We start from the raw sequence: 26,864 nt of genomic DNA on the forward strand, positions 1-26,864 counted from the left end.
CTTTTCTACCATGTAGAAGATATTGATAGGTTTATTTGTGTAAAAGTAAGATCACGGCGTTAGACGTTATAACAACGATTAAACAGATAAAGAAATAAACTTTTCCTGTAGGATTAATTAACGTACGTTTTATATAGTACACAATTAGACACAAGTGGTCCGGTTACAAGGTGTATGAAGAAAAGAGGGTAGACGGATATCAGGGATGGTGGGATTATAACTCTGTGGTCAGGACACGGCGTTAACCGCCTCATACTGGTGATTGTCAGGTAACACAATCCTCTTAGCCCCGCCTACAAATTTGTTCGCCTAATAGGCTAGTAGCTCTCTCGTTCCGTGAGGTAATTAACTCACCCAGGTACATTTTCACAACCTGATCACCCCCGCAGATAGTTGAAATGCAACGCCGAGTGGACTGGACCTCGGTGTAAAGCTGGCGGTGATTGATAACGAGAGACAGGCTGTTGTGTTGTAATTGTGCCGGTGATCGCCTGGCGCTATCCACGGCACTTCGCGCCTGTAATACTGCCTTCGTGCTTGGGAACACAGGCCGTCTAAGACATTTCTGGCCGGGCCTGTGGCCACGCTGCGGTAAGTCACATATAATATCAGAGCTTTCATGCACTGTAAATTTGTAGCATGAAGATATTCGCATATAAAAAACAACTAGAAAGTGGAATGTGGAACGACTTCTAAGAAATCAATCCTCATGTATGTAAGAAAATGTGAAATATTCGGTTAAAATTAAGAGGACCATTTCATACTGTACTGTCCAGCCGAAAATAATCATAGAAAATTATCTTTGAGAAATGTCATCATTTGCTATCCTTGGACAAAAGAAATTCTATTCAGAATCTCCGAGAAATAATCAGAAAATAAGATAAATATTGACAAGTACACAAACAATTTCTGTGAAAAATATTGGCATGGACGAATATATACAAAAATAGAAATTCTACTAAGCCCTGGAAACTAAACAGTGAAAGACAAATGATTTCGTGATTTCTTACTCAGACGGAAGGTACAGGTGTACTTAGTAATGATGTGCACGTGGAAAGATTATTTGATGTCAATATAAAGCTGAGATTTACGTGCACAGTTGTCTGTTTCGCGTTATATTACCTATTCCTGGCTTCTACCTGTTCTCTACCTATTCTCCGGCAGTACCTGGAAAGGTCTGTCAGCAACGTGCGGATGGTCCTGGGTTTCCTCCGTGCTCTCCCCGGTTTCCTCCTACCATAATGTTGACCGCCGTTATAGAAGTGAAATACCGTTGAGTCCGGCTTAAAACACCAATCAAATAAATAAATAAATAAACAAGTAACTACGCAAACAGTGGCTTCTTACTCAGGCTGAAGGTGCATGTGTACTAATGGCGTGCCCGTGATAAGATTACTTGATGCATATCAATATAAGCCTATAGCTGAGATTTACATGCTGTTTTGACTTATATTACCTGTTCACATGGACAGAGGGATTCTAGATTTGCCCGCCCTCACTGTCTGAGGGCCCTAGGTGACAGTAATCGATCAGTGGCGCTCGCGTGGCCGTTTGTGCGGTAAAACGTTTGTCGACGGTCACTTGTCGTCCACTTGTCGACGGCCGCTTGTCGTTCACTTGTCGACGGCCGCTTGTCGTCCACTTGTCGACGACCAATGTTGTGTCCATATGTGTAAAAATTCCTGAGTAACTTTCCAGTGGTCGGTTTCTTTACGCCGGGCACTTCGGTTCCCTCCACCCATAAAAATGACCGCCGTCGAAGAAGTAAAGAATCCTAAATGTGTTAAATTACATGTTCAGTGTCCATAATTTGATCTGTGCATTATTTCGCTGATAGGAAGAAAGTGAACAAACTACCAAGATCTCCGCTACTATCGATCTAATGTTGCTGTTAGTATATTATTGGAAATAAATCAGGCGTTTGATAAGCATGCTTGTCAGGTACATGCCGAAGGTCGAGGGTTTATCACCGGCACTGCGGGTTTCTCCACCCATAAACTTGGCCGCCGTCATATATATGTATTCTAAATATTCTGGAAAATACCGTAAACAACACTCAAATCTAATGAGTCAATCATGAAACGTCAATCTTGAAAAGTTTTTCCACAAAGATGTAAGATATATGTATGATATGCGTACAGGCTGGTATAATTCTCTCGGAGTGGCACACAGTAAAATGGGACGTAACCAGAGGCAGATTCTTACAGGACTGCAACTTTGCCTCGTACGAAGATTTACCCTGTAGCTATAAATACTCCTGATCCACGCCGACTGTCTTACGGAGATGTTTTTTTTCTGAATACATGTACGTTATACCCGTCAGAGATGGTTGTCAACAAAGGGAAGTCATTAACGCACAAAAATCTGTAAACGGAGTGTTGTGAAAGAGACAACCCCTATGTTATAACTGCATAACCAAAGATGACGCCATTTACACAGACAAATGTAGAGTGTCAGAATGAAGACATTTACAAAGGAATATGCTCCGAGTGTTAGCAATGGCAAGCTCCTTAGGGCCGTTAAACAGGTGATAAACGAAAAAGGGATTTACAAGTGCTCTCCAGGTTATCCTGCTTTGTTTGTATAAGCTCTGCAGTAAATATGAGACCCGATGTGTGCTTAATATATCCGTGAGATGATACTGTCTCCATTTCCTCGCCTCACACACACGCATACACTAGGCCTTAACTCCCCAACCTCCCACCTCCATTGGTTTACAATAACCATACCTGTTCATTTTGCCTGTGAATGTTGATTTCACTCTGTTCTCTTTTTTTCCACAGGTGTTGATCAAGTTCAAACAACAGATTTTGTTCTTATCCTGTGGAATTTCCTGTGATTTACCTGTTTGAATAAATTCATATCTCTACCTGGATAATTTATCTGGCTGATACACTGTGTAAGTCACCTGGTCGACTTACCTGTAACATTCAGTCAGGTCCCCTCACACCCCTCACACACTTGGCTCTTCATCAGTGTGAACCACATCACGGCACCCTGCAGATTTTGCGCGCCGCGCTACATCTGTGACGTCAACTACGTCGATTCCAGTCACATCGGTGACGTTTATTACGCTAAGTTGCACTCTCCGGTTTAATCAACGACAATGAAGGAATCGTACGAGTTCAGTGACCTGAATGGGGAGGGTTCCACCAGCAGTCGGACGCAGCTGACCGAGTCTGGCTCAAGGCCCAAAAGTGGAGGCTGCCGCATAAGCACGGCCATGGGATTTGTCTTGGCCTTGCTAGCTATCCTGATTGCTGTAGGGGTCGGTGTAATAGTCCACTTCGCGTCCCCGGCACGCAAATTCGAATGTCACTGTAACTATCCCGGGGGAGGGGCAACTAAGCCGACCCCAGAAGCCCAGTGGCAGGCCTGCCTGGAGATGGCGAAAGAAAACGATCACTGTGAGTACAGCAACACCATTTTATGTATTCATTTACATGTATTTGATAGTTTATTCACTCATTTATTTGCGCATTTATTTATTGTTGTTTTGTTGTTATATTTACTAAATGTACTGGTTAATGCAATTACCCTTATTGCACCTAGTACAGGTGTACGGTAAGATTTGCTGACTACCCTTATTACACCTACTACAGGTGTATGATAAGATTTGCTGACTACCCTTATTGCACCTACTACATGTGTATGGTGAGATTTGCTGACTACCCTTATTACACCTACTACAGGTGTATGGTAAGATTTGCTGACTACCCTTATTACACCTACTACAGGTGTATGATAAGATTTGCTGACTACCCTTATTGCACCTACTACAGGTGTATGATAAGATTTGCTGACTACCCTTATTGCACCTACTACAGGTGTATGATAAGATTTGCTGACTACCCTTATTGCGCCTACTACAGGTGTATGGGAAGATTTGCTGACTACCCTTATTACACCTACTACAGGTGTGTTGTAAGATTTGCTGACTATCCTTATTGCGCCTACTACAGGTGTATGATAAGATTTGCTGACTACCCTTATTGCACCTACTACAGGTGTATGATAACATTTGCTGACTACCCTTATTACACCTACTACAGGTGTATGATAAGATTTGCTGACTACCCTTATTGCGCCTACTACAGGTGTATGATAAGATTTGCTGACTACCCTTATTGCACCTACTACAGGTGTATGATAAGATTTGCTGACTACCCTTATTGCACCTACTACAGGTGTATGATAAGATTTGCTGACTACCCTTATTGCGCCTACTACAGGTGTATGGTGAGATTTGCTGACTACCCTTATTGCATCTACTACAGGTGTATGATAAGATTTGCTGACTACCCTTATTGCACCTACTACAGGTGTATGGTAACATTTCCTGACTACCCTTATTACACCTACTACAGGTGTATGATAAGATTTGCTGACTACCCTTATTGCATCTACTACAGGTGTATGGTAAGATTTGCTGACTACCCTTATTACACCTACTACAGGTGTGTGATAAGATTTGTTGATTACAAGTTCTAGTGCTAATTTCACTGTCAACTTCTGATTTGCATATTTCCTTTTTTGGTACAACATACGTTTATTTTCATCTGATCTCATTCCCATCATCATTATTTTCATTACCTACTTTATTGATTTATTATTGTCTACGTACACGCATCATCGTTACGTCACAGTATATTATGGCCTCATCACAGCCATTTTCTCCGTCGTCATCGTCATCATCACCGTAAACATCATCATTATCACCGTAAACATCAGGATTATCGTAAGCATCATCATCACTGTAAGCAACATCATTAGCATCATCGTAAAAATCATCACGCTAAAAATCCTCATCTTAAACGTCGTCATCATCATCGTAAACATCATCATCGTCATGCCATCGCTATCCTCTTCATAATTGGATATTTCTTCATAATCATTCTAAATCACCAGTCAAGTGTATTAGAATACTGTTACAGTTCTAAAATGTCCGATTTATTTTTCACTAGAGGGTATAATCACTTTGACAATTTGTACAGTGGATGGTGGGGTGAGGATGACACACTAGGCCCCATCATCTTTCCTCAGACCGTTTTAATAACCGAACTACCGTAACAGTAAGCGTACATGTCACTGTATAAAGCTGAAGAGTTATACAACTGTAATGTGATGATGAATTACTCTTCCTGTCTACTCTTCGTATTCCGGACGTCAAAATGCATAATTAAACAAATTCAATAACGCTGTTGTCTAACTGTAACTTCCGCAGTGACGAGGCTAACTTTGTAAAGCTCGAGTACTTGGTCGTTCATGCTGGATCGCCATGTGTCGCGTAGCCGAGAGAAGAAAGTAGTTGGTCTCTTGTTGTCACTTTTATGGGAGAATGAACATGGCTTGATTGGGTTAGTGTTTCGCCGGAGTTCGATACGGACATTCGTCCCTTATGGGCTCACAAGAAAGCTGCGATTTGATTCCGTTGTTGATTCTTTCTAGCAAATGCCGGTGTAATCGTCATGGAATCTATTACCGACAGATTTCAGCATGAAAGGGCACTATTGCCGTCATGTTGACCACTGACGAAAACTTTCGTACGCCTGTTGCGACTGACTAGACCTGTGGCTCCTAACAAATTGCACCTATCTCTGCTTAAACCACGGTGGTATGGTGCGTGAAGTTTGTTTCTATTTAAGGTATTACGTGGGCAGTTAGAATAAAACCTCAAGTGAGGTAAATTGACAAGAGGCCGTATTTCACCGGTTACGTGTGACCATTTCCCAGTTATCACACTGTCGTCGCTGGTCTGGTTTTACTCTCTGTGTTCATCTTTTATACAATATGTCCTTTCATCACGCGGTGGTAGCTGCAGTGGTTTAACTCCCTTCAACACAAATTTGATCTACCCTATCTCATGTTCATCTCATTGGTACTGGGTAGAGCAATGTGTACCTAAATGCTGTTTACCTATCGGCCATCTTATCCGAAGGTCATTTTATATATCTTGTGGATTTATTCGTTCGACATTTGTGGGTTACCCCCGGGCACTGCTTGATTTCCTCCCACCATAATGCTGGCAACCGTCGTATAAGGGAAATACTCTTGAGTAGGGCGTAGAACACCAATTAAATGAAATAAATAAATATATTAAACACAATTAGGTTATTCGGCATAATGTGTTTAAAAATTCATCTAAAAATTGCAAGCGGTTTACATATTTTAGACACTTGCTTCTTTTCGAAAATGATTTAAATACGTCTGTCTTTTTGTTTGGTTTTGGATGTTGCCATTTTTATATCCATATATGAACCATATTGATTCATGGTCGTCATCGTGTTCTCGTCGTGACATGGTTGTCATCGTGTTCTCGTCGTGACATGGTTGTCATCGTGTTCTCGTCGTGACATGGTTGTCATCGTGTTCTCGTCGTGACATGGTTGTCATCGTGTTCTCGTCGTGACATGGTTGTCATCGTGTTCTCGTCGTGACATGGTTGTCATCGTGTTCTCGTCGTGACATGGTTGTCATCGTGTTCTCGTCGTGACATGGTTATCATCGTGTTCTCGTCCTGACATGGTTGTCATCGTGTTCTCGTCCTGACATGGTTGTCATCGTGTTCTCGTCCTGACATGGTTGAAATATTGTCATCGTGACGTTATGACATATTCATTTATTCACTGGACACACGAGATTGTGGTTTCCGTGAACACCTCAGACACACGAGCTTGTGGTTTATGTGAACACCTCAGACACATGAGATTGTGGTTTCCGTGAACACCTCAGACACTTGAGATTGTGGTTCACGTAAACAGCTCGGACATACGAGATTGCGGTTCACGTAAACAGCTCGGACATACGAGATTGAGGTTTACGTGAACATCTCGGACTCACGAGATAGTGGTTTAAATGACCAGCTCGGACACACGAAATCGTGGTTTAATTAGAGCTTGGCATGCACAAGAGATTAGAGCGCGACTCCACTCCACTCAAATCACCTGGTCAAACGTAGTTGGTTTCCGTCGCTGATCGTTGGGCGACTTGAAGATTCGCCGTCATACGCTGACAACTGCAGTTGAGTCGCGTCGTTATTTCACTTACACGGGTGTTTAGGATCTAAACACTTCGTCGTTACACTTGTGCGTGGAAAGGTCGCCCAGCATCCCGCGGAGTTTCTCCCGGGTTCTGCTGTAGCCTCACACCGTAATGCTGGCCGACGTCGTATAGCTGAAATATTCTTGAGTGCGGAGTAAAACACCCATAAAATAAATACTTGAGATAGTGGCAATCAAACCCCGGTTATGTCCTGGCAAATATTTTCACTCAAATTGTTTATTTGATTTCATTGTTGTTTAACGCCTGACTGCAAATTTTCACTGACACACGATGGCGGTCAGTTTTACGGCTGCAGAGGCCGGAGTACCTGGGGTAAACCACTGACTCATGGCAAAGTACTGACCAACTTTGGCGACACGTGATTTCCATTGAAGGCTTGACTGCATTAGCGTCATTCATAGCTTACCCTATTTCTTCTAATTTTTAGAACACCTGATCTGTTCTTTTCAGCACGTATGCGTGTAACTGTAGCAGGGATAGTTGTTTTTTTCTCATATGGTTAGGCCATCTCATGAACAACATACTCATATATTTACTGTTCCAAAAAGCTGATAAAGAAATATGATATTCTGCTGTCAGCACTACTGATATTTGTCGCAAAAAATTAGAAAAATTAGGGTATTGTCATTAAGGTCCCACATGGTGTGAGAGCGAAAAAAGTCAACACACTCTATCCAATCTCTCCAAGGCCGGTTTTGATCCTGTTTCTCGTGAGTCCTAGCGATTGAAATGGATGAATGAGTGCGTGATTGAACTCCACATAGGCATTATAGCCATATGGTGACGAGCCATCGGAGAAGTTTTAGCGGATGTTTAAATAAAACCAGTTATAAATGGATTACATAATTAGGTAAAAAAGAAACAACAGCGAAGATTAACAATTGGCATTGCTTATAAAGCTGTATTTTGCCTCAGGTAATGTCAGGTGTCCTATTGTCTCTCTCACTCTGTTGTGGTGTACCACGTACATATTGTGTTACGTGTCTATGGCGCTATCATGTCAGACTTCTAACCGTTCCGCTGCACTGCACCTTCACTATTTCTGCACAGTAAGTTTTCGTAACCTCGCACATAAATTAGATGCCAGGTATCTCCAGAAACTCTTTTATGTATCCGTTGTTGTTGTTTTTCTATAAAGCTGTCAAAACTGATCATTGAGGCAAACGAAAACAAAACCATTGTGCCTAGACACAACTTTTGTGTGTGCGTTTTTTGGATACACGATATTGTGTGTAGTTGAGGTTCACGCACAGCCGTCACCGGATTTGTATGTGTTAAAACGGCAATATCCTGGTGACAGTCGCATTTTAGGCCATTTGTCTAGCGCGGACTCTCATTTGTACCAGGGTGCGGGACGCACGCCTTCATTTAAACAGGCGAGAGCGATTTGATTCGTCAGAATTTTGTATTACATCACTTATCCCCGATAATGTATACGTAATAAACACGGCAATTTGAAAACTGTACCACGAGAGATGGCGCAGTGCCTGGCACTGGGATACCCTTGGTGTTTTTTTTAAAGATTGGATCTATGTTCAAAACTAAAACTCATTCAAACAACAAGAAAAATCAATGACTTATCAGCAACTTAATCATCTTGATATGGCTTATTTTTGTAATTCTGCTGATTTGTGCTGTTGACTTTTCTTGTTATTCTTGTTGTTTCGTTACGGCTCGAGAAATGTTAATGATATCAATGAATCGTTTAACTTCGACAAATGTCATCTACATACCATACCTGGCTACAGTGCAAGTGCTTGTTACAATAACAAAAAGTAATGACCTGACTGTGGTGGCCGAGAGGTTAGTGCATACGTTTAATAAGCTGATACTCGGATTTAACCCCGAGATTTTGTAGCTGACAGTTTGTCTGCTTTCTAGTTTGGCGATCAACAGTGTTGCCAGTCTTTGACCAACTGTCAGGTCTTTGTCACTTAGCGTTCCAGTGATTGAAACAGAAAGATAAATATCTTACAAGAACTTAACATCCTTGGCTCATTTTCACAAACTCGCTTAGTATATGTTTGACTTTTTTTGTCTCTTTCTTGCAGATATGTCTCTTTATGGCGCCATAAACCAGCGTCAGCGTCATGTTTGAAAACTACTAATATACTTTTCCGATATTCTACGTTTTATAAAAGTGTGCGCTAGGTCACGTTTTACGACATCATCGTACGGAACAAATGGTATAACATCAGTGACAACGCATAGTGAATATATGAGTCGTTACAGACACTCATATACCAGTCGTCAATCAAAACTCACGTTCCAGGACATACAGCACCGTGGTAGGCCTAAATGCGCTTGATACAAGTTTGGAGAGTTTTGTAAAATGGATAGGTTGTAAATGCGCTTGATACAAGTTTGGGAGAGTTTTGTAAAATGGATCCGTTGTAAAGCATGCCTTTGTAATTTTGTGATTTAGCACGACCGAGATATCGCTGTGCAAGGCAAGATCGCGCACATTGAAAAATTAAAAAGCCCCGCCGTTTTGTACAATTTCAACCAATCAGGTGCGAGTCATTTCTGTAACTGTAAGACCCTGTCTTACCTTTTAGCTATATGTTCGTGAGGTACGCGCCACTACATCATGTTTCCGATGTCGCTTCTCATGGCCCCTGAGAATTACAGATGAAAGAACATCAGAACAAAATGTCTGTTGTTGTTTCGGTTTTTTTCCACCCTCTTCCGAAATAGCCATGGTTACATGTATATCATTTATCCTTTTCTTAAAGTTAAAAGTGGAAGTGTCTAAACCGGAAAATCCCCATCACGTGGTGCGACTTGTCGACGCAACACGGCGCACGCGATTTCTCGAACTTAAAATAGTACCTAATGTGCTCCATTCGTATGTTTGTACAAAAATCGAGTTGACAGCTCGCATGTTAGGTTTGTTGAATCCTGCAAATCGCACCATGGAAAATTAGGTTATGTATGGCCTACATACCTGCTCATTGTACCTGCCAGCTGTGTTAGATCAGATAGCTCCGACCAGGTGGCTGGAACGTATAACAAGATTAGGTGTAAGTCTCAAATACGCTCAAGAACGACTCAAATTCCACGCTGCATCACTTTGATCACGACAATCTGCATTTTGAAAGAAAGAAAGAAAGAAAGAAAGAAAGAAAAGAAACCACAGTGGGTCAGTGTAGTCATTATAAGTCTTTCGTCTGTCTCAGTTTTAATAAATAATATATAATTGTTTAACAAAGTTAATTTAATTATTAGCCTATTTATATTATTATAAATTAACCTGTCTCATATCAAAGCTTCTAAATCACCTTACTGTTCAGATGTACGAAGAAACTTAGCTTGGGATCCTGTTGTCCACTCTTTGCTTGTCTGTACACTAAAGCTGTTCATAGACTAAAACTAGTCTTTACTTGTCTGTACACTAAAGCTGTTCATAGACTAAAACTAGCCTTTACTTGTCTGTACACTAAATCTGGTCATAGACTAAAACTAGCCTTTACTTGTCTGTACACTAAAGCTGTTCATAGACTGAAGCTAACCTTTACTTGTCTGTACACTAAAGCTGTTTATGGACTAAAACTAGCCTTTGCGTGTCTGTACTCTAAAGCTGTTCATAGACCAAAACTAGCCTTTACTTGTCTGTACACTAAAGCTGTTCATAGACTAAAACTAGTCTTTACTTATCTGTACACTATATCTGTTCGTAGACTAAAACTAGCCTTTACTTGTCTGTTCACTAAATCTATTCACAGACTAAAACTGTCTGACACGTTCCTGTGTTTTCACGTATGTCTGCCATACTAATGTGTCGTTATTAAAGCGGAACGATTAAGACCAGTGTTAAATTCTCAAAAGATTCGCTGTAGCTGAGACTACGATGTTAACCAAACAACGTCCCAAGTGTCTTACATACATTTCCAAGGGTGGCATTTTGTGAAAGTGCATACGTCAGCTAATAGAGGGAAAATTCGGAAAAAATGAGTCTGGTTGCGGGCAGACCTTCCGCAGAGGAAGAAAAAGTTTGAATCGAGATTCAACCGATGATTTACGACATTTTGAAATAAAGACGTTAGTTTTCGGTCTATGATAAAAAGGGACTGTCGAATATACATATGGTCACCCGGATGGTCTACAAGCTAGTGACGTTGTCAGTTTGTCAATGACTATATACCGTTCACACGTCTGCAAAAGGTAATTTATTTATGTGACGATTGTTTAACACGATGTGAAAAATTAAACGAGTACAACATATATTGTTTATCAATAGTTAAATGTACTTTTCTACTCACACCCCACCCGACCCATAGCCTCACCCCACACCTCCACCCCACACCTCCACCCTACACCTCTACCCCACCGGTCATCCTTATGAGGTGTCTATTAAGCCATTGCCTCACTTTTATAAAATGCCTCGATCAAAACTGCAAACATAACCACAGTTTAAAAGTTTTGGGCTAGGAAGTTTAAACTTTGTACACCGCCTCAATCCTTTTCTTGGTTTACCTTTGTAAGCACTGGTAATTTAAATACGAATCCTGGTGCCGGGGATTTAGGCGTCTCGCACACGTCCTCACCGGGTCGGGCCTGTTGTCTGAGGTGTTTGCCAGCCAGATGAATTACTGAACGGCTTCTATTGTGATACAGCCAGCCATGCATGGGTAAACAACTCTTTTGTCCTGATTAATACCTACATACACGATATACACGAGGACTAAAGTAGCCAACACTATAGCACTGAGAACAGCGTGCTTTGTTGGCCTCAGTAAAATCACATCCAAAAACTGTCTGGGAAAAGGAACTAAATGTTTAACTAAAACCTAATACGTGTTATAGTATACACATCCTTAACATAAAGCGGATTTGTCTACGTTTTAGCGCAGTCACAGTTACCCTTTCTTTCTTTCTCTTGCACTTCTTTATTCCTTATTTCTTTCTTTATTTGTATACTTCTTTATTCCTTATTTCTTTCTTTATTTGTATACTTCTTTATTCCTTATTTCTTTATTTTTGCACTTCTTTATTCCTTATTTCTTTCTTTTGAATTTCTTTATTCTTTATTTCTTTCTTTCTTTTGCACTTCTGTATCCCTTATTTCTTTCGCTTGTATTCTTTATTTTTTTATTCCTTTTGCACTTATTTATTGCTTATTTCTTTCTTTGTGCACGTCTTTATTCCTTTTTCCTTTTTTTTGCACTTCTGTATTCCTTATTTTTTCTTTTGCATTTCTTTAATCTTTACTTCTTTCTTTCTTTTGCACTTCCGTATTCCTTATTTCTTTAAATATTAAAAAGGTGTACATTGCTACTGTTTATGTATGAACCGTCAGAATAAAATCCTGGCTCAGGTAAATGACCAGTTGCGAACGACCACACCGCCGTCGCTGTACTGATTTTACTCCCAATGCCGTAGCCTTTTACATGTGCTCTGCATATTATTTATTCTATAGCTACCGATGCTTGAAAAAAACAAAACATTATTCATTTCCATATGCTTATCGAATGCAAGACACTGCGATGTACATGTATGCATACAGACATATAGACAGGCTGATAGACATACAGACAGATATACAGGCATATATAGCTATAGACTGGCCGACAGATTGATAAACATACAGATAGACATACAGACATATGGAGAGATAGACAGATTGGTAGAAGTACAGGCATATAGACCTATAGACAGGCAGACTAATAGACAGACAGACTGATAGACATAGTGGCATATAGGCCTATAGACAGACGGACAGACAGACTGATAGACATACAGATAGACATACAGATAGACATACAGGCTAATGGACGGACAGACAGACGGACAGACAGACAGACAGACTGACAGACATAAGGCATATAGACATAGAGACAGACAGACTGATAGACATACAGATAGACATATAAACAGACAAAAAGACATAGAAATAGACATACAGGCATATAGACAGACAAACAGATAGACTTATAGACATACAGACATATATACTAATAGACAAACAGGCAGACACACTGATATACATACAGATGGATATACAGGTATTTAAACATATAGACAGACAGACAGACGCGCAAATAGACATACAGACATATAAACATATAAACAGATAGACGTTGTCTGTGGTAGTTCCGTGTCTGGGAATACTTACAAGTTGTAGGCGTTGTCTATTGTAGTTCCGTGTTTGCAAATGCTTACAAGACGTTGTTGACGTCTCCAGTTGTTCATTGTGTAAGAAAGCTTACATATCGGCTTTTCTCTCCACGGCCTGTACACAAAGGACACAAGCGTCATGTGTACCGCACGTGACATTGTGTAACACTTGTGTATTGTACACCTCTGACAGAGGCACATCGGGTAGATATGTATGCCAACGTCGTTTATTTCGATCTGTTTTGAATGAATATTGTTCTTTTTTTCTTCCTCGTCTTTCTTTCATTCTTGCTTGTAAAAATATTGTAATACTTGTTGAAAACGGCGTTCGTGCTACAGAAAGCATTTCTTGTCTGCCGTTCTTTTGGCCTCGTCTCTGAGCAAAACGAGACTTATCCGCTGTTTGTCGCGCGCACGATCGCGAGTGTGCCATCAAATAAAGCATTCTTGAGAAATAACGCATCCGTCTTGCGCACGATAGGAGTTTAAATACAAACACTTTTGGTAGTCTAACAAAGGTGAAAATGTGTTTTTCGTGTAGAGGAGCTAGAGGGAGTGGTTGGGATGAGGACTCTGCTAGAAAGCATTCTTTTTGACTTTGTAAATGCTTGTTATTCTTGCGTGACTTCGATGAAAAACATGGCGAAAGAAAAATACACGGACGTAAAGGCAACGAAAACACTAAAATATTTTATCACGTAAATCAGGAGAGAGACCATTAAACACTGTTCATGAAAACAGTTGGATTTATATTTTTTAGAGTTCTTCCAATTGGGTAGAATGTTTTTAAAGCATCTGACTCTACAGTTTTCTGTAGTGATCCAGAGGGTATCACTGAGGTCACATCCAGGATCTACACTGCTCTGTAGTGACCTAGAGGGTATCACTGAGGTCACATCCAGAATCTACACTGCTCTGTAGTGACCCAGAGGGTATCACTGAGGTCACATCCAGAATCTACATTGCTCTGTAGTGACCTAGAGGGTATCACTGAGGTCACATCTAGAATCTACACTGCTCTGTAGTGACCCAGATGGCATAACTGAGGTCACATTCAGAATCTACACTGCTCTGTAGTGATCCAGAGGGCATCACTGAGGTCACATCCAGAATCTACACTGCTCTGTAGTGACCCAGAGGGTATCACTGAGGTCACATCCAGAATCTACATTGCTCTGTAGTGACCCAGGCGGTATCACTGAGGTCACGTCCATATTGCTTAATTTTAAATAATACGTTTCAGGGTTTTTTTGGCGAGTGCAATCCTAAATCTATGTGTATATGCAATTGAAATGATGAAACAATGCTGTGTATGAGCGCTAAGTGGCAAAAACCAATATGGTCAGATAGGCTAACTTTAGAATCCAACTTCCAAATGCTGGTTTCTGGGCTGAAAATTCTAAAAAAATAAATCCAACTTTTTTGAAGACAGTATTCTATATGCTAATAATCCCGGAATTTAAATCAAAGTTTAAACCAACATTGTCTGCTGTGTTTGTTAATTTCAAATCCTTATTCTGTCCATTTCGTTCCGTAGGTTCTAAAATTTAAGCTTTTCCACATTCATTATACTGTAAAATGAACAACAGAAACTATAGGAACAGATAAAATCAATATTTCATAAATGAACTGCCAAATGAATGTAAAACGTACCTAAATAGAACAATTTCCATTGAAAAAGTGATACTTTAATCAAATAACTTAAACTTGAATATTTTTGTTCCTCTCCGGCTGTACCTGGGCAGGTCTGTCAGCAACCTGCGGATGGTCGTGGATCTCCCCAGGCTTTACCCAGATTCCTTTCGCTATAAAGCTACCCGCCGTCGTATATGTGATATTCTCTACGGTACCGCGTAAAGCACTAGTCACAGAAGTAACTTAATAACACTAGTTAAGTAAATAACTTTAATCAGCTCATGTAAGAAAAAAGTGGTAGAGAAAGTTCCCTGTGCCTCTTAGACAACACGTTTTTTGTCCTTGGGATTTCTCCTACCTGTTCTGTCATCATACATTCGTACATACATGCCCTGGATTATGTTGCTGGCTTCATTCTAAAGAGTGATATGTACCACTGCAAGGCAAAGCATAAGCTATCTGACGCATTCTGGTGGTTATTACAGCCCGAGCTTAGAAGGTTGGGGGTGAAAGGAGGGGGGTGAGGTTAGGGGGGTGGGCGAAATATGTATCATTACTGTCTAATGAGAATGACAAACTCAAGTTTAAATGAGACAATCCACGCAGTGTTAAAGGTTAAAATCTTTGCAATTATCTAAAACGTCCAGGATGGCCTGCTTGTGGGACTTTCATAAGCGGTTTGCAATCAAAGCGCTACAGAGATAGCTATGTTTATATTTGACCAAGAAATCGTTCGCGGACTAGGAGTTTAAAATTTGAGTTCGATGTCATGCCTATAACATAGACACTATTGATTGCTTCATTTTTACGTGATGTCGTCTTTATGCCTTATTGACATAGTGGTGTGTACTGTGGGGACTGTAAGGTGGTTCAGGTCTGTGTTTTAAACAGGTCTTCTGATTATCAACTTTGAACGCCAATCAATCGTACTTAGTTTAAACATACTTTATTTGGTTACGAGAGAGAGTTAAACTTTACGCGTATACATATATTTTTGCTCCTTTTTCATACGGAAATAACATTGTATGATGGTGGTTTTACATATTTGTTGGGAAAAGTAAAATTGTTGTATGCAGGATTATGTAGAGAGAAATGGTAATAGATGCGTTAGTAATTACTAATGATAGAAAACATTACTAGGGCTCAAACAAGGGGACAAGGAGAAGGCTATCAGTCAGAGTGATGGTACAGCCACACAGCGGATATATACGTGCACACACCTAAGCGGATATATAACATGGGAGGGCGGGGGGTAAGGAGAAGGCTGTCAGATATACACACAGCGGATACACACACCAAAGCGTATATTTAAGCATAACACAAGCACACATTTCCAATTTTTACACCTGTGTGGTTAATAATAATAATAATTATTATAATAATAGCAATCGTGGTTCAAAGTAGCATACGAATGTTGCACTTGCCGCTTCCACTGAACACGATTCTCAACTGGCTAATGTACGACGTTAAACCCCAAGCACTCACTCACTCACTCACTCTCTCAACTGGCTAATGTACGACGTTAAACCCCAAGCACTCACTCACTCACTCACTCTCTCAACTGGCTAATGTATGACGTTAAACCCCAAACACTCACTCACTCACTCAACTGGCTGATGTACGACGTTAAACCCCAAGCACTCACTCACTCTCTCATTCAACTGGCTGATGTACGACGTTAAACACTAAGCACTCACTCACTCAATCACTCAACTGGATGATGTACGATGTTAAACCCTAATCACTCACTCAATCACTCAGCTGGCTGATGTACGAAGTTAAACCCCAAGCACTCACTCACTCACTCAACTGGCTGATGTACGACATTAAACCCCAAGCACTCACTCACTCACTCACTCACTTTCTCAACTGGCTAATGTACGACGTTAAACCCCAAGCACTCACTCACTCTCTCAACTGGCTAATGTACGACGTTAAACCCCAAGCACTCACTCACTCACTCACTCACTCTCTCAACTGGCTAATGTACGACGTTAAACCCCAAACACTCACTCAACTGGCTGATGTACGACGTTAAACCCCAAGTACTCACTCACTCACTCTCTCAACTGGCTGATGTACGACTTTAAATCCAAGCACTCACTCACTCACTCACTCACTCAATTGGCTGATGTACGACTTTAAACTCCAATCACTCACTCACTCACTCAATTGGCTGATGTACGACGTTAAACCCAAACACTCACTCAACTGGCTGATGTACGACGTTAAACCCCAAGTACTCACTCACTCACTCTCTCAACTGGCTGATGTACGACTTTAAATCCAAGCACTCACTCACTCACTCACTCACTCAATTGGCTGATGTACGACTTTAAACTCCAATCACTCACTCACTCACTCAATTGGCTGATGTACGACGTTAAACCCAAACACTCACTCACTCAATCACTCAACTGGATGATGTACGATGTTAAACCCTAATCACTCACTCACTCACTCAATTGGCTGATGTACGAAGTTAAACCCTGAGCACTCGCTCAACTGGCTGATGTACGACATTAAACCCCAAGCACTCACTCACTCACTCAACTGGCTAAGTGCGTTTTGAAAGTGATAGTTGCAATATAGTGATGTTGTTCAGGCCAGCTGCTCTGGTGCACGCATAAGGATACTCCGTCTGTACACACGCCGTCAACCTCAGTCTTAGTCAAAAATGAGTGTACAAGGATGCGGTAACTTCATTTTTCTCCGAAGTCTAAGCCTAGATATCTGACTGTATAGCATATGCCACAAACCACTTTTTATTCGATCTTTAGATTTTCTTAGCTTTTAAGACCGGTTTACGTCAAACGGATTCACCGAACAGTGGTTAACTGTTAATTGGTTACTGGCTGTTTGTACTTCCGGTGTGATGTAATTGAATATACGTTTTTCTCATATAACGCCTGGAGGTTAGATTTGCATGTGTTAGGAGTGCAGGAGTCGAGTAGCGGAGTTCCTGATCAGTATGATCGTTCGCACACATCCAGGTCGTTTTGTCCGAAAGTTGTCAAGTACATGTGCTCTATAACGGCGTGCGCTGTTTCTACCGACATTTCTCCCTTCCTTCACCCCCCCCCCCCCCCCCCCACCACATCTCTAACCCCCTCCCCTCCACATCGTGCAAGTTAAGACGTTAATGAAACGTCCATCTTCTTAGACAAGAACGGTACACACTTCTACAATATATACATCTGTCACAATATACATGACTACTTCAATTGCAAGGCGTGTTCCGATGACAAACGCTTGGCACTGTCCGCCATATATGACATTCTGAGTAAAAGAGAAACCAGGGTAACAAATCTGTCATCTCCAGTCATAGTCAACCTAACTGATGATCAGGTTGAACTTCGGAACTCATGTCTTTCCACCAGGTATTAATCCGCTAGTATAAGGCATAATAATTAGACAATAAACATAACTATTTTGAAATCGCCTAACACGTATTCACAACATAACACTGATTATGGTAAACCGGTCTGATTGTATAAGTTTTTGTTGTAACACAGCTGTAGCACAGCATAAATCCAGTCAGAATAATTCACCGTACCATTAATACATTCGCTCCGTTCTTGACCACACACACCACTCCCGGTAGGTCAGGGTACCCATGAGCAGGACCTTCTCGACCACACACACCACTCCCGGTAGGTCAGGGTATCCATGAGCAGGACCTTCTCGACCACACACACCACTCCCGGTAGGTCAGGGTATCCATGAGCAGGACCTTCTCGACCACACACACCACTCCCGGTAGGTCAGGGTACCCATGAGCAGGACCTTCTCGACCACACACACCACTCCCGGTAGGTCAGGGTACCCATGAGCAGGACCTTCTCGACCACACACACCACTCCCGGTAGGTCAAGGTACCCGTGAGCAGGACCTTCTCGACCACACACACCACTCCCGGTAGGTCAGGGTACCCGTGAGCAGGACCTTCTCGACCACACACACCACTCCCGGTAGGTCAGGGTACCCGTGAGCAGGACCTTCTCGACCACACACACCACTCCCGGTAGGTCAGGGTACCCGTGAGCAGGACCTTCTCGACCACACACACCACTCCCGGTAGGTCAGGGTATCCATGAGCAGGACCTTCTCGACCACACACACCACTCCCGGTAGGTCAGGGTATCCATGAGCAGGACCTTCTCGACCACACACACCACTCCCGGTAGGTCAGGGTACCCATGAGCAGGACCTTCTCGACCACACACACCACTCCCGGTAGGTCAGGGTACCCATGAGCAGGACCTTCTCGACCACACACACCACTCCCGGTAGGTCAAGGTACCCGTGAGCAGGACCTTCTCGACCACACACACCACTCCCGGTAGGTCAGGGTACCCGTGAGCAGGACCTTCTCGACCACACACACCACTCCCGGTAGGTCAGGGTACCCGTGAGCAGGACCTTCTCGACCACACACACCACTCCCGGTAGGTCAGGGTATCCATGAGCAGGACCTTCTCGACCACACACACCACTCCCAGTAGGTCAGGGTATCCATGAGCAGGACCTTCTCGACCACACACACCACTCCCGGTAGGTCAGGGTATCCGTGAGCAGGACCTTCTCGACCACACACACCACTCCCGGTAGGTCAGGGTACCCATGAGCAGGACCTTATCGACCACACACACCACTCCCGGTAGGTCAGGGTACCCATGAGCAGGACCTTCTCGACCACACACACCACTCCCAGTAGGTCAGGGTACCCATGAGCAGGACCTTCTCGACCACACACACCACTCCCGGTAGGTCAGGGTACCCATGAGCAGGACCTTCTCGACCACACACACCACTCCCGGTAGGTCAGGGTACCCATGAGCAGGACCTTCTCCACCACACACACCACTCCCGGTAGGTCAGGGTACCCATGAGCAGGACCTTCTCGACCACACACACCACTCCCGGTAGGTCAGGGTACCCATGAGCAGGACCTTCTCGACCACACACACCACTCCCGGTAGGTCAGGGTATCTATGACCAGGACCTTCTCGACCACACACACCACTCCCGGTAGATCAGGGTATCCCGTGAGCAGGACCTTCTCGACCACACACGCCATTCCCGGTAGGTCAGGGTACCCATGAGCAGGACCTTCTCGACCACACACACCACTCCCGGTAGGTCAGGGTACCCGTGAGCAGGACCTTCTCGACCACACACACCATTCCCGGTAAGGTCACAGTACCCGTGAGCAGGACCTTCTCGACCACACACACCACTCCCAGTAGGTCAGGGTATCCATGAGCAGGACCTTCTCGACTACACACACCACTCCCAGTAGGTCAGGGTATCCATGAGCAGGACCTTCTCGACCACACACACCACTCCCGGTAATTCAGGGTACCCATGAGCAGGACCTTCTCGACCACACACACCATTCCCGGTAATTTAGGGTACCCTTGAGCAGGACCTTCTCGACCACACACACCACTCCCGGTAGGTCAGGGTACCCGTGAGCAGGACCTTCTCGACCACACACACCACTCCCGGTAGGTCAGGGTATCTATGACCAGGACCTTCTCGACCACACACACCACTCCCGGTAGGTCAGGGTATCCATGAGCAGGACCTTCTCGACCACACACACCACTCCCGGTAGGTCAGGGTACCCGTGAGCAGGACCTTCTCGACCACACACACCACTCCCGGTAGGTCAGGGTACCCGTGAGCAGGACCTTCTCGACCACACACACCACTCCCGGTAGGTCAGGGTATCCATGAGCAGGACCTTCTCGACCACACACACCACTCCCGGTAGGTCAGGGTATCCATGAGCAGGACCTTCTCGACCACACACACCACTCCCGGTAGGTCAGGGTACCCATGAGCAGGACCTTCTCGACCACACACACCACTCCCGGTAGGTCAGGGTACCCATGAGCAGGACCTTCTCGACCACACACACCACTCCCGGTAGGTCAAGGTACCCGTGAGCAGGACCTTCTCGACCACACACACCACTCCCGGTAGGTCAGGGTACCCGTGAGCAGGACCTTCTCGACCACACACACCACTACCGGTAGGTCAGGGTACCCGTGAGCAGGACCTTCTCGACCACACACACCACTCCCGGTAGGTCAGGGTACCCGTGAGCAGGACCTTCTCGACCACACACACCACTCCCGGTAGGTCAGGGTACCCGTGAGCAGGACCTTCTCGACCACACACACCACTCCCGGTAGGTCAGGGTATCCATGAGCAGGACCTTCTCGACCACACACACCACTCCCGGTAGGTCAGGGTATCCATGAGCAGGACCTTCTCGACCACACACACCACTCCCGGTAGGTCAGGGTATCCGTGAGCAGGACCTTCTCGACCACACACACCACTCCCGGTAGGTCAGGGTACCCATGAGCAGGACCTTATCGACCACACACACCACTCCCGGTAGGTCAGGGTTACCCATGAGCAGGACCTTCTCGACCACACACACCACTCCCAGTAGGTCAGGGGTACCCATGAGCAGGACCTTCTCGACCACACACACCACTCCCGGTAGGTCAGGGTACCCATGAGCAGGACCTTCTCGACCACACACACCACTCCCGGTAGGTCAGGGTACCCATGAGCAGGACCTTCTCCACCACACACACCACTCCCGGTAGGTCAGGGTACCCCATGAGCAGGACCTTCTCGACCACACACACCACTCCCGGTAGGTCAGGGTACCCATGGAGCAGGACCTTCTCGACCACACAACACCACTCCCGGTAGGTCAGGGTATCTACCAGGACCTTCTCGACCACACACACCACTCCCGGTAGGTCAGGGTATCCCGTGAGCAGGACCTTCTCGACCACACACGCCATTCCCGGTAGGTCAGGGTACCCATGAGCAGGACCTTCTCGACCACACACACCACTCCCGGTAGGTCAGGGTACCCGTGAGCAGGACCTTCTCGACCACACACACCATTCCCGGTAAGGTCACAGTACCCGTGAGCAGGACCTTCTCGACCACACACACCACTCCCAGTAGGTCAGGGTATCCATGAGCAGGACCTTCTCGACCACACACACCACTCCCAGTAGGTCAGGGTATCCATGAGCAGACCTTCTCGACCACACACACCACTCCCGGTAATTCAGGGTACCCATGAGCAGGACCTTCTCGACCACACACACATTCCCGGTAATTTAGGGTACCCTTGAGCAGGACCTTCTCGACCACACACACCACTCCCGGTAGGTCAGGGTACCCGTGAGCAGGACCTTCTCGACCACACACACCACTCCCGGTAGGTCAGGGTATCTATGACCAGGACCTTCTCGACCACACACACCACTCTCCGTAGGTCAGGGTATCCATGAGCAGGACCTTCTCGACCACACACAACCACTCCCAGTAGGTCAGGGTACCCATGGGCAGGACCTTCTCGACCACACACACCCACTCCCGGTAGGTCAGGGTACCCGTGAGCAGGACCTTCTCGACCACACACACCACTCCCGGTAGGTCAGGGTATCTATGACCAGGACCTTCTCGACCACACACACCACTCCCGGTAGGTCAGGGTATCCATGAGCAGGACCTTCTCGACCACACACACCACTCCCGGTAGGTCAGGGTATCCATGAGCAGGACCTTCTCGACCACACACACCACTCCCGGTAATTCAGGGTACCCATGAGCAGGCCCTTCTCGACCACACACACCATTCCCGGTAATTTAGGGTACCCTTGAGCAGGACCTTCTCGACCACACACACCACTCCCGGTAGGTCAGGGTACCCGTGAGCAGGACCTTCTCGACCACACACACCACCACTCCCGGTAGGTCAGGGTATCTATGACCAGGACCTTCTCGACCACACACACCACTCCCGGTAGGTCAGGGTACCCATGAGCAGGACCTTCTCGACCACACACACCACTCCCGGTAGGTCAGGGTACCCATGAGCAGGACCTTCTCGACACACACACCACTCCCGGTAGGTCAGGTACCTTTGAGCACGATAGACGAGATTGCAAAAAAAAATTTGGGTTTAAAAACATTGTACCCATTAAGTTCTCCATGATATTAGCTACATTTCTAAACATAGCTCCTAAAGCCGGTGAAATATATTTGGTTTCGGTGTGGTGTCTTATGAAAATGAAATACTTAGCATACAAAATGCAAAAGATTTAACTGTTACTATTTCCTTCACCAAAACGGCCGAACATGACATGGTCAGAGTGAAGAGTTATCTGGGTGTTCAGGACTGAAGTCATTCCATTAGAAAACAAATCGATCGAACTAGTATTCTAAAGCAGACATATGCACGAGTTATGTTCCAGATATGTGTAATTTACCAGGAAGAGAAGAATTTTCACAACGTGTTGTTGGTATTGGTGTAATTTATTTCTAGAGGAGATTTTTACCCTAGGCTCTCAGACTTGTCACTGAAAAGGTAATTGTCATTTGTCAAACTTCCCCAGGCTGTCAGACTTGTCACTGAGAAGGTATTTGTTATTTGTCAATCTTCCCCAGGCTGTCAGACTTGTCACTAAGAAGGTAACTGTCATTTGTCAAACTTCCCCAGGCTGTCAGACTTGTCACTGAGAAGGTAATTGTCATTGTCAAGCTTCCCCAGGCTCTCAGACTTGTCACTAAGAAGGTATTTGTCATTTGGAAATCTTCCCCAGGCTGTCAGACTTGTCACTGAGAAGGTATTTGTTATTTGTCAATCTTCCCCAGGCTCTCAGACTTGTCACTGAGAAGGTATTTGTCATTTGTCAAGCTTCCCCAGGCTGTCAGACTTGTCACTGAGAAGGTATTTGTCATTTGTCAAACTTCCCAGGCTGTCAGACTTGTCACTGAGAAGGTATTTATCATTTGTCAAACTTCCCCAGGCTGTCAGACTTGTCACTGAGAAGGTATTTGTCATTTGTCAAACTTCCCCAGGCTGTCAGACTTGTCACTGAGAAGGTATTTGTCATTTGTCAAACTTCCCCAGGCTGTCAGACTTGTCACTGAGAAGGTATTTGTCATTTGTCAAACTTCCCCAGGCTGTCAGACTTGTCACTGAGAAGGTATTTGTCATTTGTCAAACTTCCCCAGGCTGTCAGACTTGTCACTGAGAAGGTATTTGTCATTTGTCAAACTTCCCCAGGCTGTCAGACTTGTCACTGAGAAGGTATTTGTCATTTGTCAAACTTCCCCAGGCTGTTAGACTTGTCACTGAGAAGGTATTTGTCATTTGTCAAACTTCCCCAGGCTGTCAGGCTTGTCACTGAGAAGGTATTTGTCATTTGTCAAACTTCCCCAGGCTCCCAAACTTGTGTGAATGAGAAGGTAATTGTCATTTTTCAAGCTTCTCTAGGCTCGCATTCTTGTCACTGAGAAGGTAAAGACCAATTAACACGACTTATTTATCTTTTTATTTATCTACTTGGCTAGATGTTCCTAGAAAACATACTCAAGCCTTTTCACTGACGCGATAGCGATCAGTTTTATGGGTGGAGGAAAACAAATGGACACCGTGATATACATGACGTAAGTTTCTCTTACCTATCGGATATTGACCGATAAATCTCTGACATGGTGAATATACTGCTGGATTTCCGTGAGACAGGTCTGATGATGATGCGTACTGCGCATGCGTTGCGTCAATGTCACCACTAGACAAGCTTGACCTTGGGAACCTGTGACACGCAGGTTTAGCCTCATCATTTGTCTCCTCCGGCGGAAGTATTTAATCGGCAGTCATCAATAAAATTGTTTCAGATTTTGGTTAGAATCATGTTGCTCATACTCTAGATAGCGAAAATGCACGTGCATAAAGTATTGTTAGAGACAAACGTTGAGACTGATTGTGTTCTCTGACATCACTTCCTGCCTCATCACCGTGACCCCAGCGACCTCGGCGTTCTTCAACATTTGTGTTCGAAATTTACTAGTGGTGATAATAATGTAAAACAAAATAAACAGCGCCTATTGTCACCCAGGGCCCATAAACACCGCCTATTGTCACCCAGGGCTCATAAACACTGCTTATTGTCACCCAGGGCCCATAAACACCGCCTATTGTCACCCAGGGCTCATAAACACTGCTTATTGTCACCCAGGGCCCATAAACACCACCTATTGTCACCCAGGGCTCATAAACACTGCTTATTGTCATCCAGGGCTCATAAACACCGCCTATTGTCACCCAGGGCCCATAAACGCTGACAACGAGGGATTCACAGGTACCCAAGGTCGTTTTTGAGTCCGCCCCTCGTTTGTCTTATGGCAACTATAAGGCAAACACCGATAACCACTATACCACGACCCGCCCCTCATTTGTCCTATGGCAGCTATAAGGCAAACACCGATAACCACTATACCACGACCCGCCCCTCATTTGTCCTATGGCAGCTATAAGGCAAACACCGATAACCACTATACCACGACCCGCCCCTCATTTGTCCTATGGCAGCTATAAGGCAAACACCGATAACCAGTATACCACGACCCGCCCCTCATTTGTCCTATGGCAGCTATAAGGCAAACACCGATAACCACTATACCACAACCCGCCCCTCATTTGTCCTATGGCAACTATAAGGCAAACACCGATAACCACTATACCACGACCCGCCCCTCAATTGTCCTATGGCAACTAAAAGGCAAACACAGATAACCACTGGACCACGACCCGCTCCAAGTTAGGTCATCACGACAACAATATGACGTCCCAGGGCAAAATGATGTATCCGCTTTACTGGACGATATGATTGACTGGTTCCTTCCCCCTGACGTCAGGTGGCACTAATCGCTTCAGACGCGCGGAAATCACTTCATGGAACCATAATAAACACTCTGGGGACTGTGAATAATCTTCCATTGCAAAGAGTAGACCTCAGTCAATACTTACGACAATCAGCACTTACGGCAATGAACAATTGCGACAATCAACAATTACGACAAACAGCACTTACTTACGACAATCAGCACTTACGGCAATCAACAACTGCGACAATCAACAATTACGACAAACAGCACTTACTTACGACAATCAACACTTACGATATTTAACATTTGCGATAATCACCAATTACGACAATTAACACATGGAAGAGCGACAAAAATATTTTAAAACAAAAATTACACGTTTATTTAAATTAATTTTCATCTAATTTATGACTCCTATCGTGAGTTTTATGATCCACTTTGATGACAAGTACAAGGACTTTAATTTTCATCATTTTGTTCTTCCAAATGGATAAAATTCTCATGTTCTTAATATCTGTGTTATTAAGCTGCAACCAAATTTATGGATTGTCCTGCCCTCGCCGTCCCGCCAGTCCTTGCTGACGCTCAGAGATTGGCGACACACGTATGGCCGTTTGGGCAGGCTAATGTTCGGGATTGGGGTGACACACGTATGGCCGTTTCGGCAAGCTAATGTTCGGGATTGGTGACACACGTATGGCTGTTTGGGCAGGCTAATGTTCCCGATTGGCGGCACTCGTATGGCCGTTTGACCAGGCTAAAATATTTTCGTCATTATGATTGACAATATGTTTGTTTCAAAATTATCTGTATTTTAACACTACCCGTGTTTTAACACCCTCAGGATTTTAACACTGTCATGATTTTTCATCGTTATTTTACTTGTTTGTTATATTAACTTGCTTTAGACAACTATTTTGGACAATGTCCTTTTTACCGCCGTGTCTAGGCGAGTAAAACCTGTTGGGGCGTCATTTGAATACGTCAGTTCGAAAGTGTATTCGCTAATATTATTTTAAATTTAAAAGTTTAGCCAAATTCAGCATCCAAAGCTTGTCAAAGCCCAAGTCAAAGTATAACAGCAGGATTTTTAGTTCATATCTAATATACTCTTACGCAATTATCTGAGGGGTATATACAAAATTGAAGACTTGGCTTAAGGGTAAGTCTGGTATCTAGTCTAAAACTGCTTTGAACAACCGGGCCAAATGTCTTTGACCTGGAATAGTATTTGGCTTGATTTATTCAAGATGTACCGTGTCCTACCTCGATCTGTCTTGTTCCTGTCGGCTTATATATACCAGCTTTTTATAAGGCTCAGCTATATTCAT

At 44.1% G+C, this 26,864-nt stretch overlaps 1 protein-coding gene across 1 annotated transcript in view; it reads left to right on the top strand.

Moving 5' to 3' along the window:
• Window positions 1–470: 470 nt before the first annotated feature.
• LOC135462984 (aminopeptidase N-like) overlaps window positions 471–26,864 on the top strand; it is a 53,496-nt gene continuing 27,102 nt past the window's right edge. The window contains 2 exon segments of the mRNA XM_064740309.1: window positions 471–591; window positions 2,784–3,407. Coding sequence (XP_064596379.1) covers window positions 3,107–3,407 — 301 coding nt within the window. The 5' untranslated portion in view covers window positions 471–591; window positions 2,784–3,106.

Source organism: Liolophura sinensis, chromosome 2, assembly GCF_032854445.1.
Source record: "Liolophura sinensis isolate JHLJ2023 chromosome 2, CUHK_Ljap_v2, whole genome shotgun sequence".
In the NCBI taxonomy this organism is placed as follows: domain Eukaryota; kingdom Metazoa; phylum Mollusca; class Polyplacophora; order Chitonida; family Chitonidae; genus Liolophura; species Liolophura sinensis.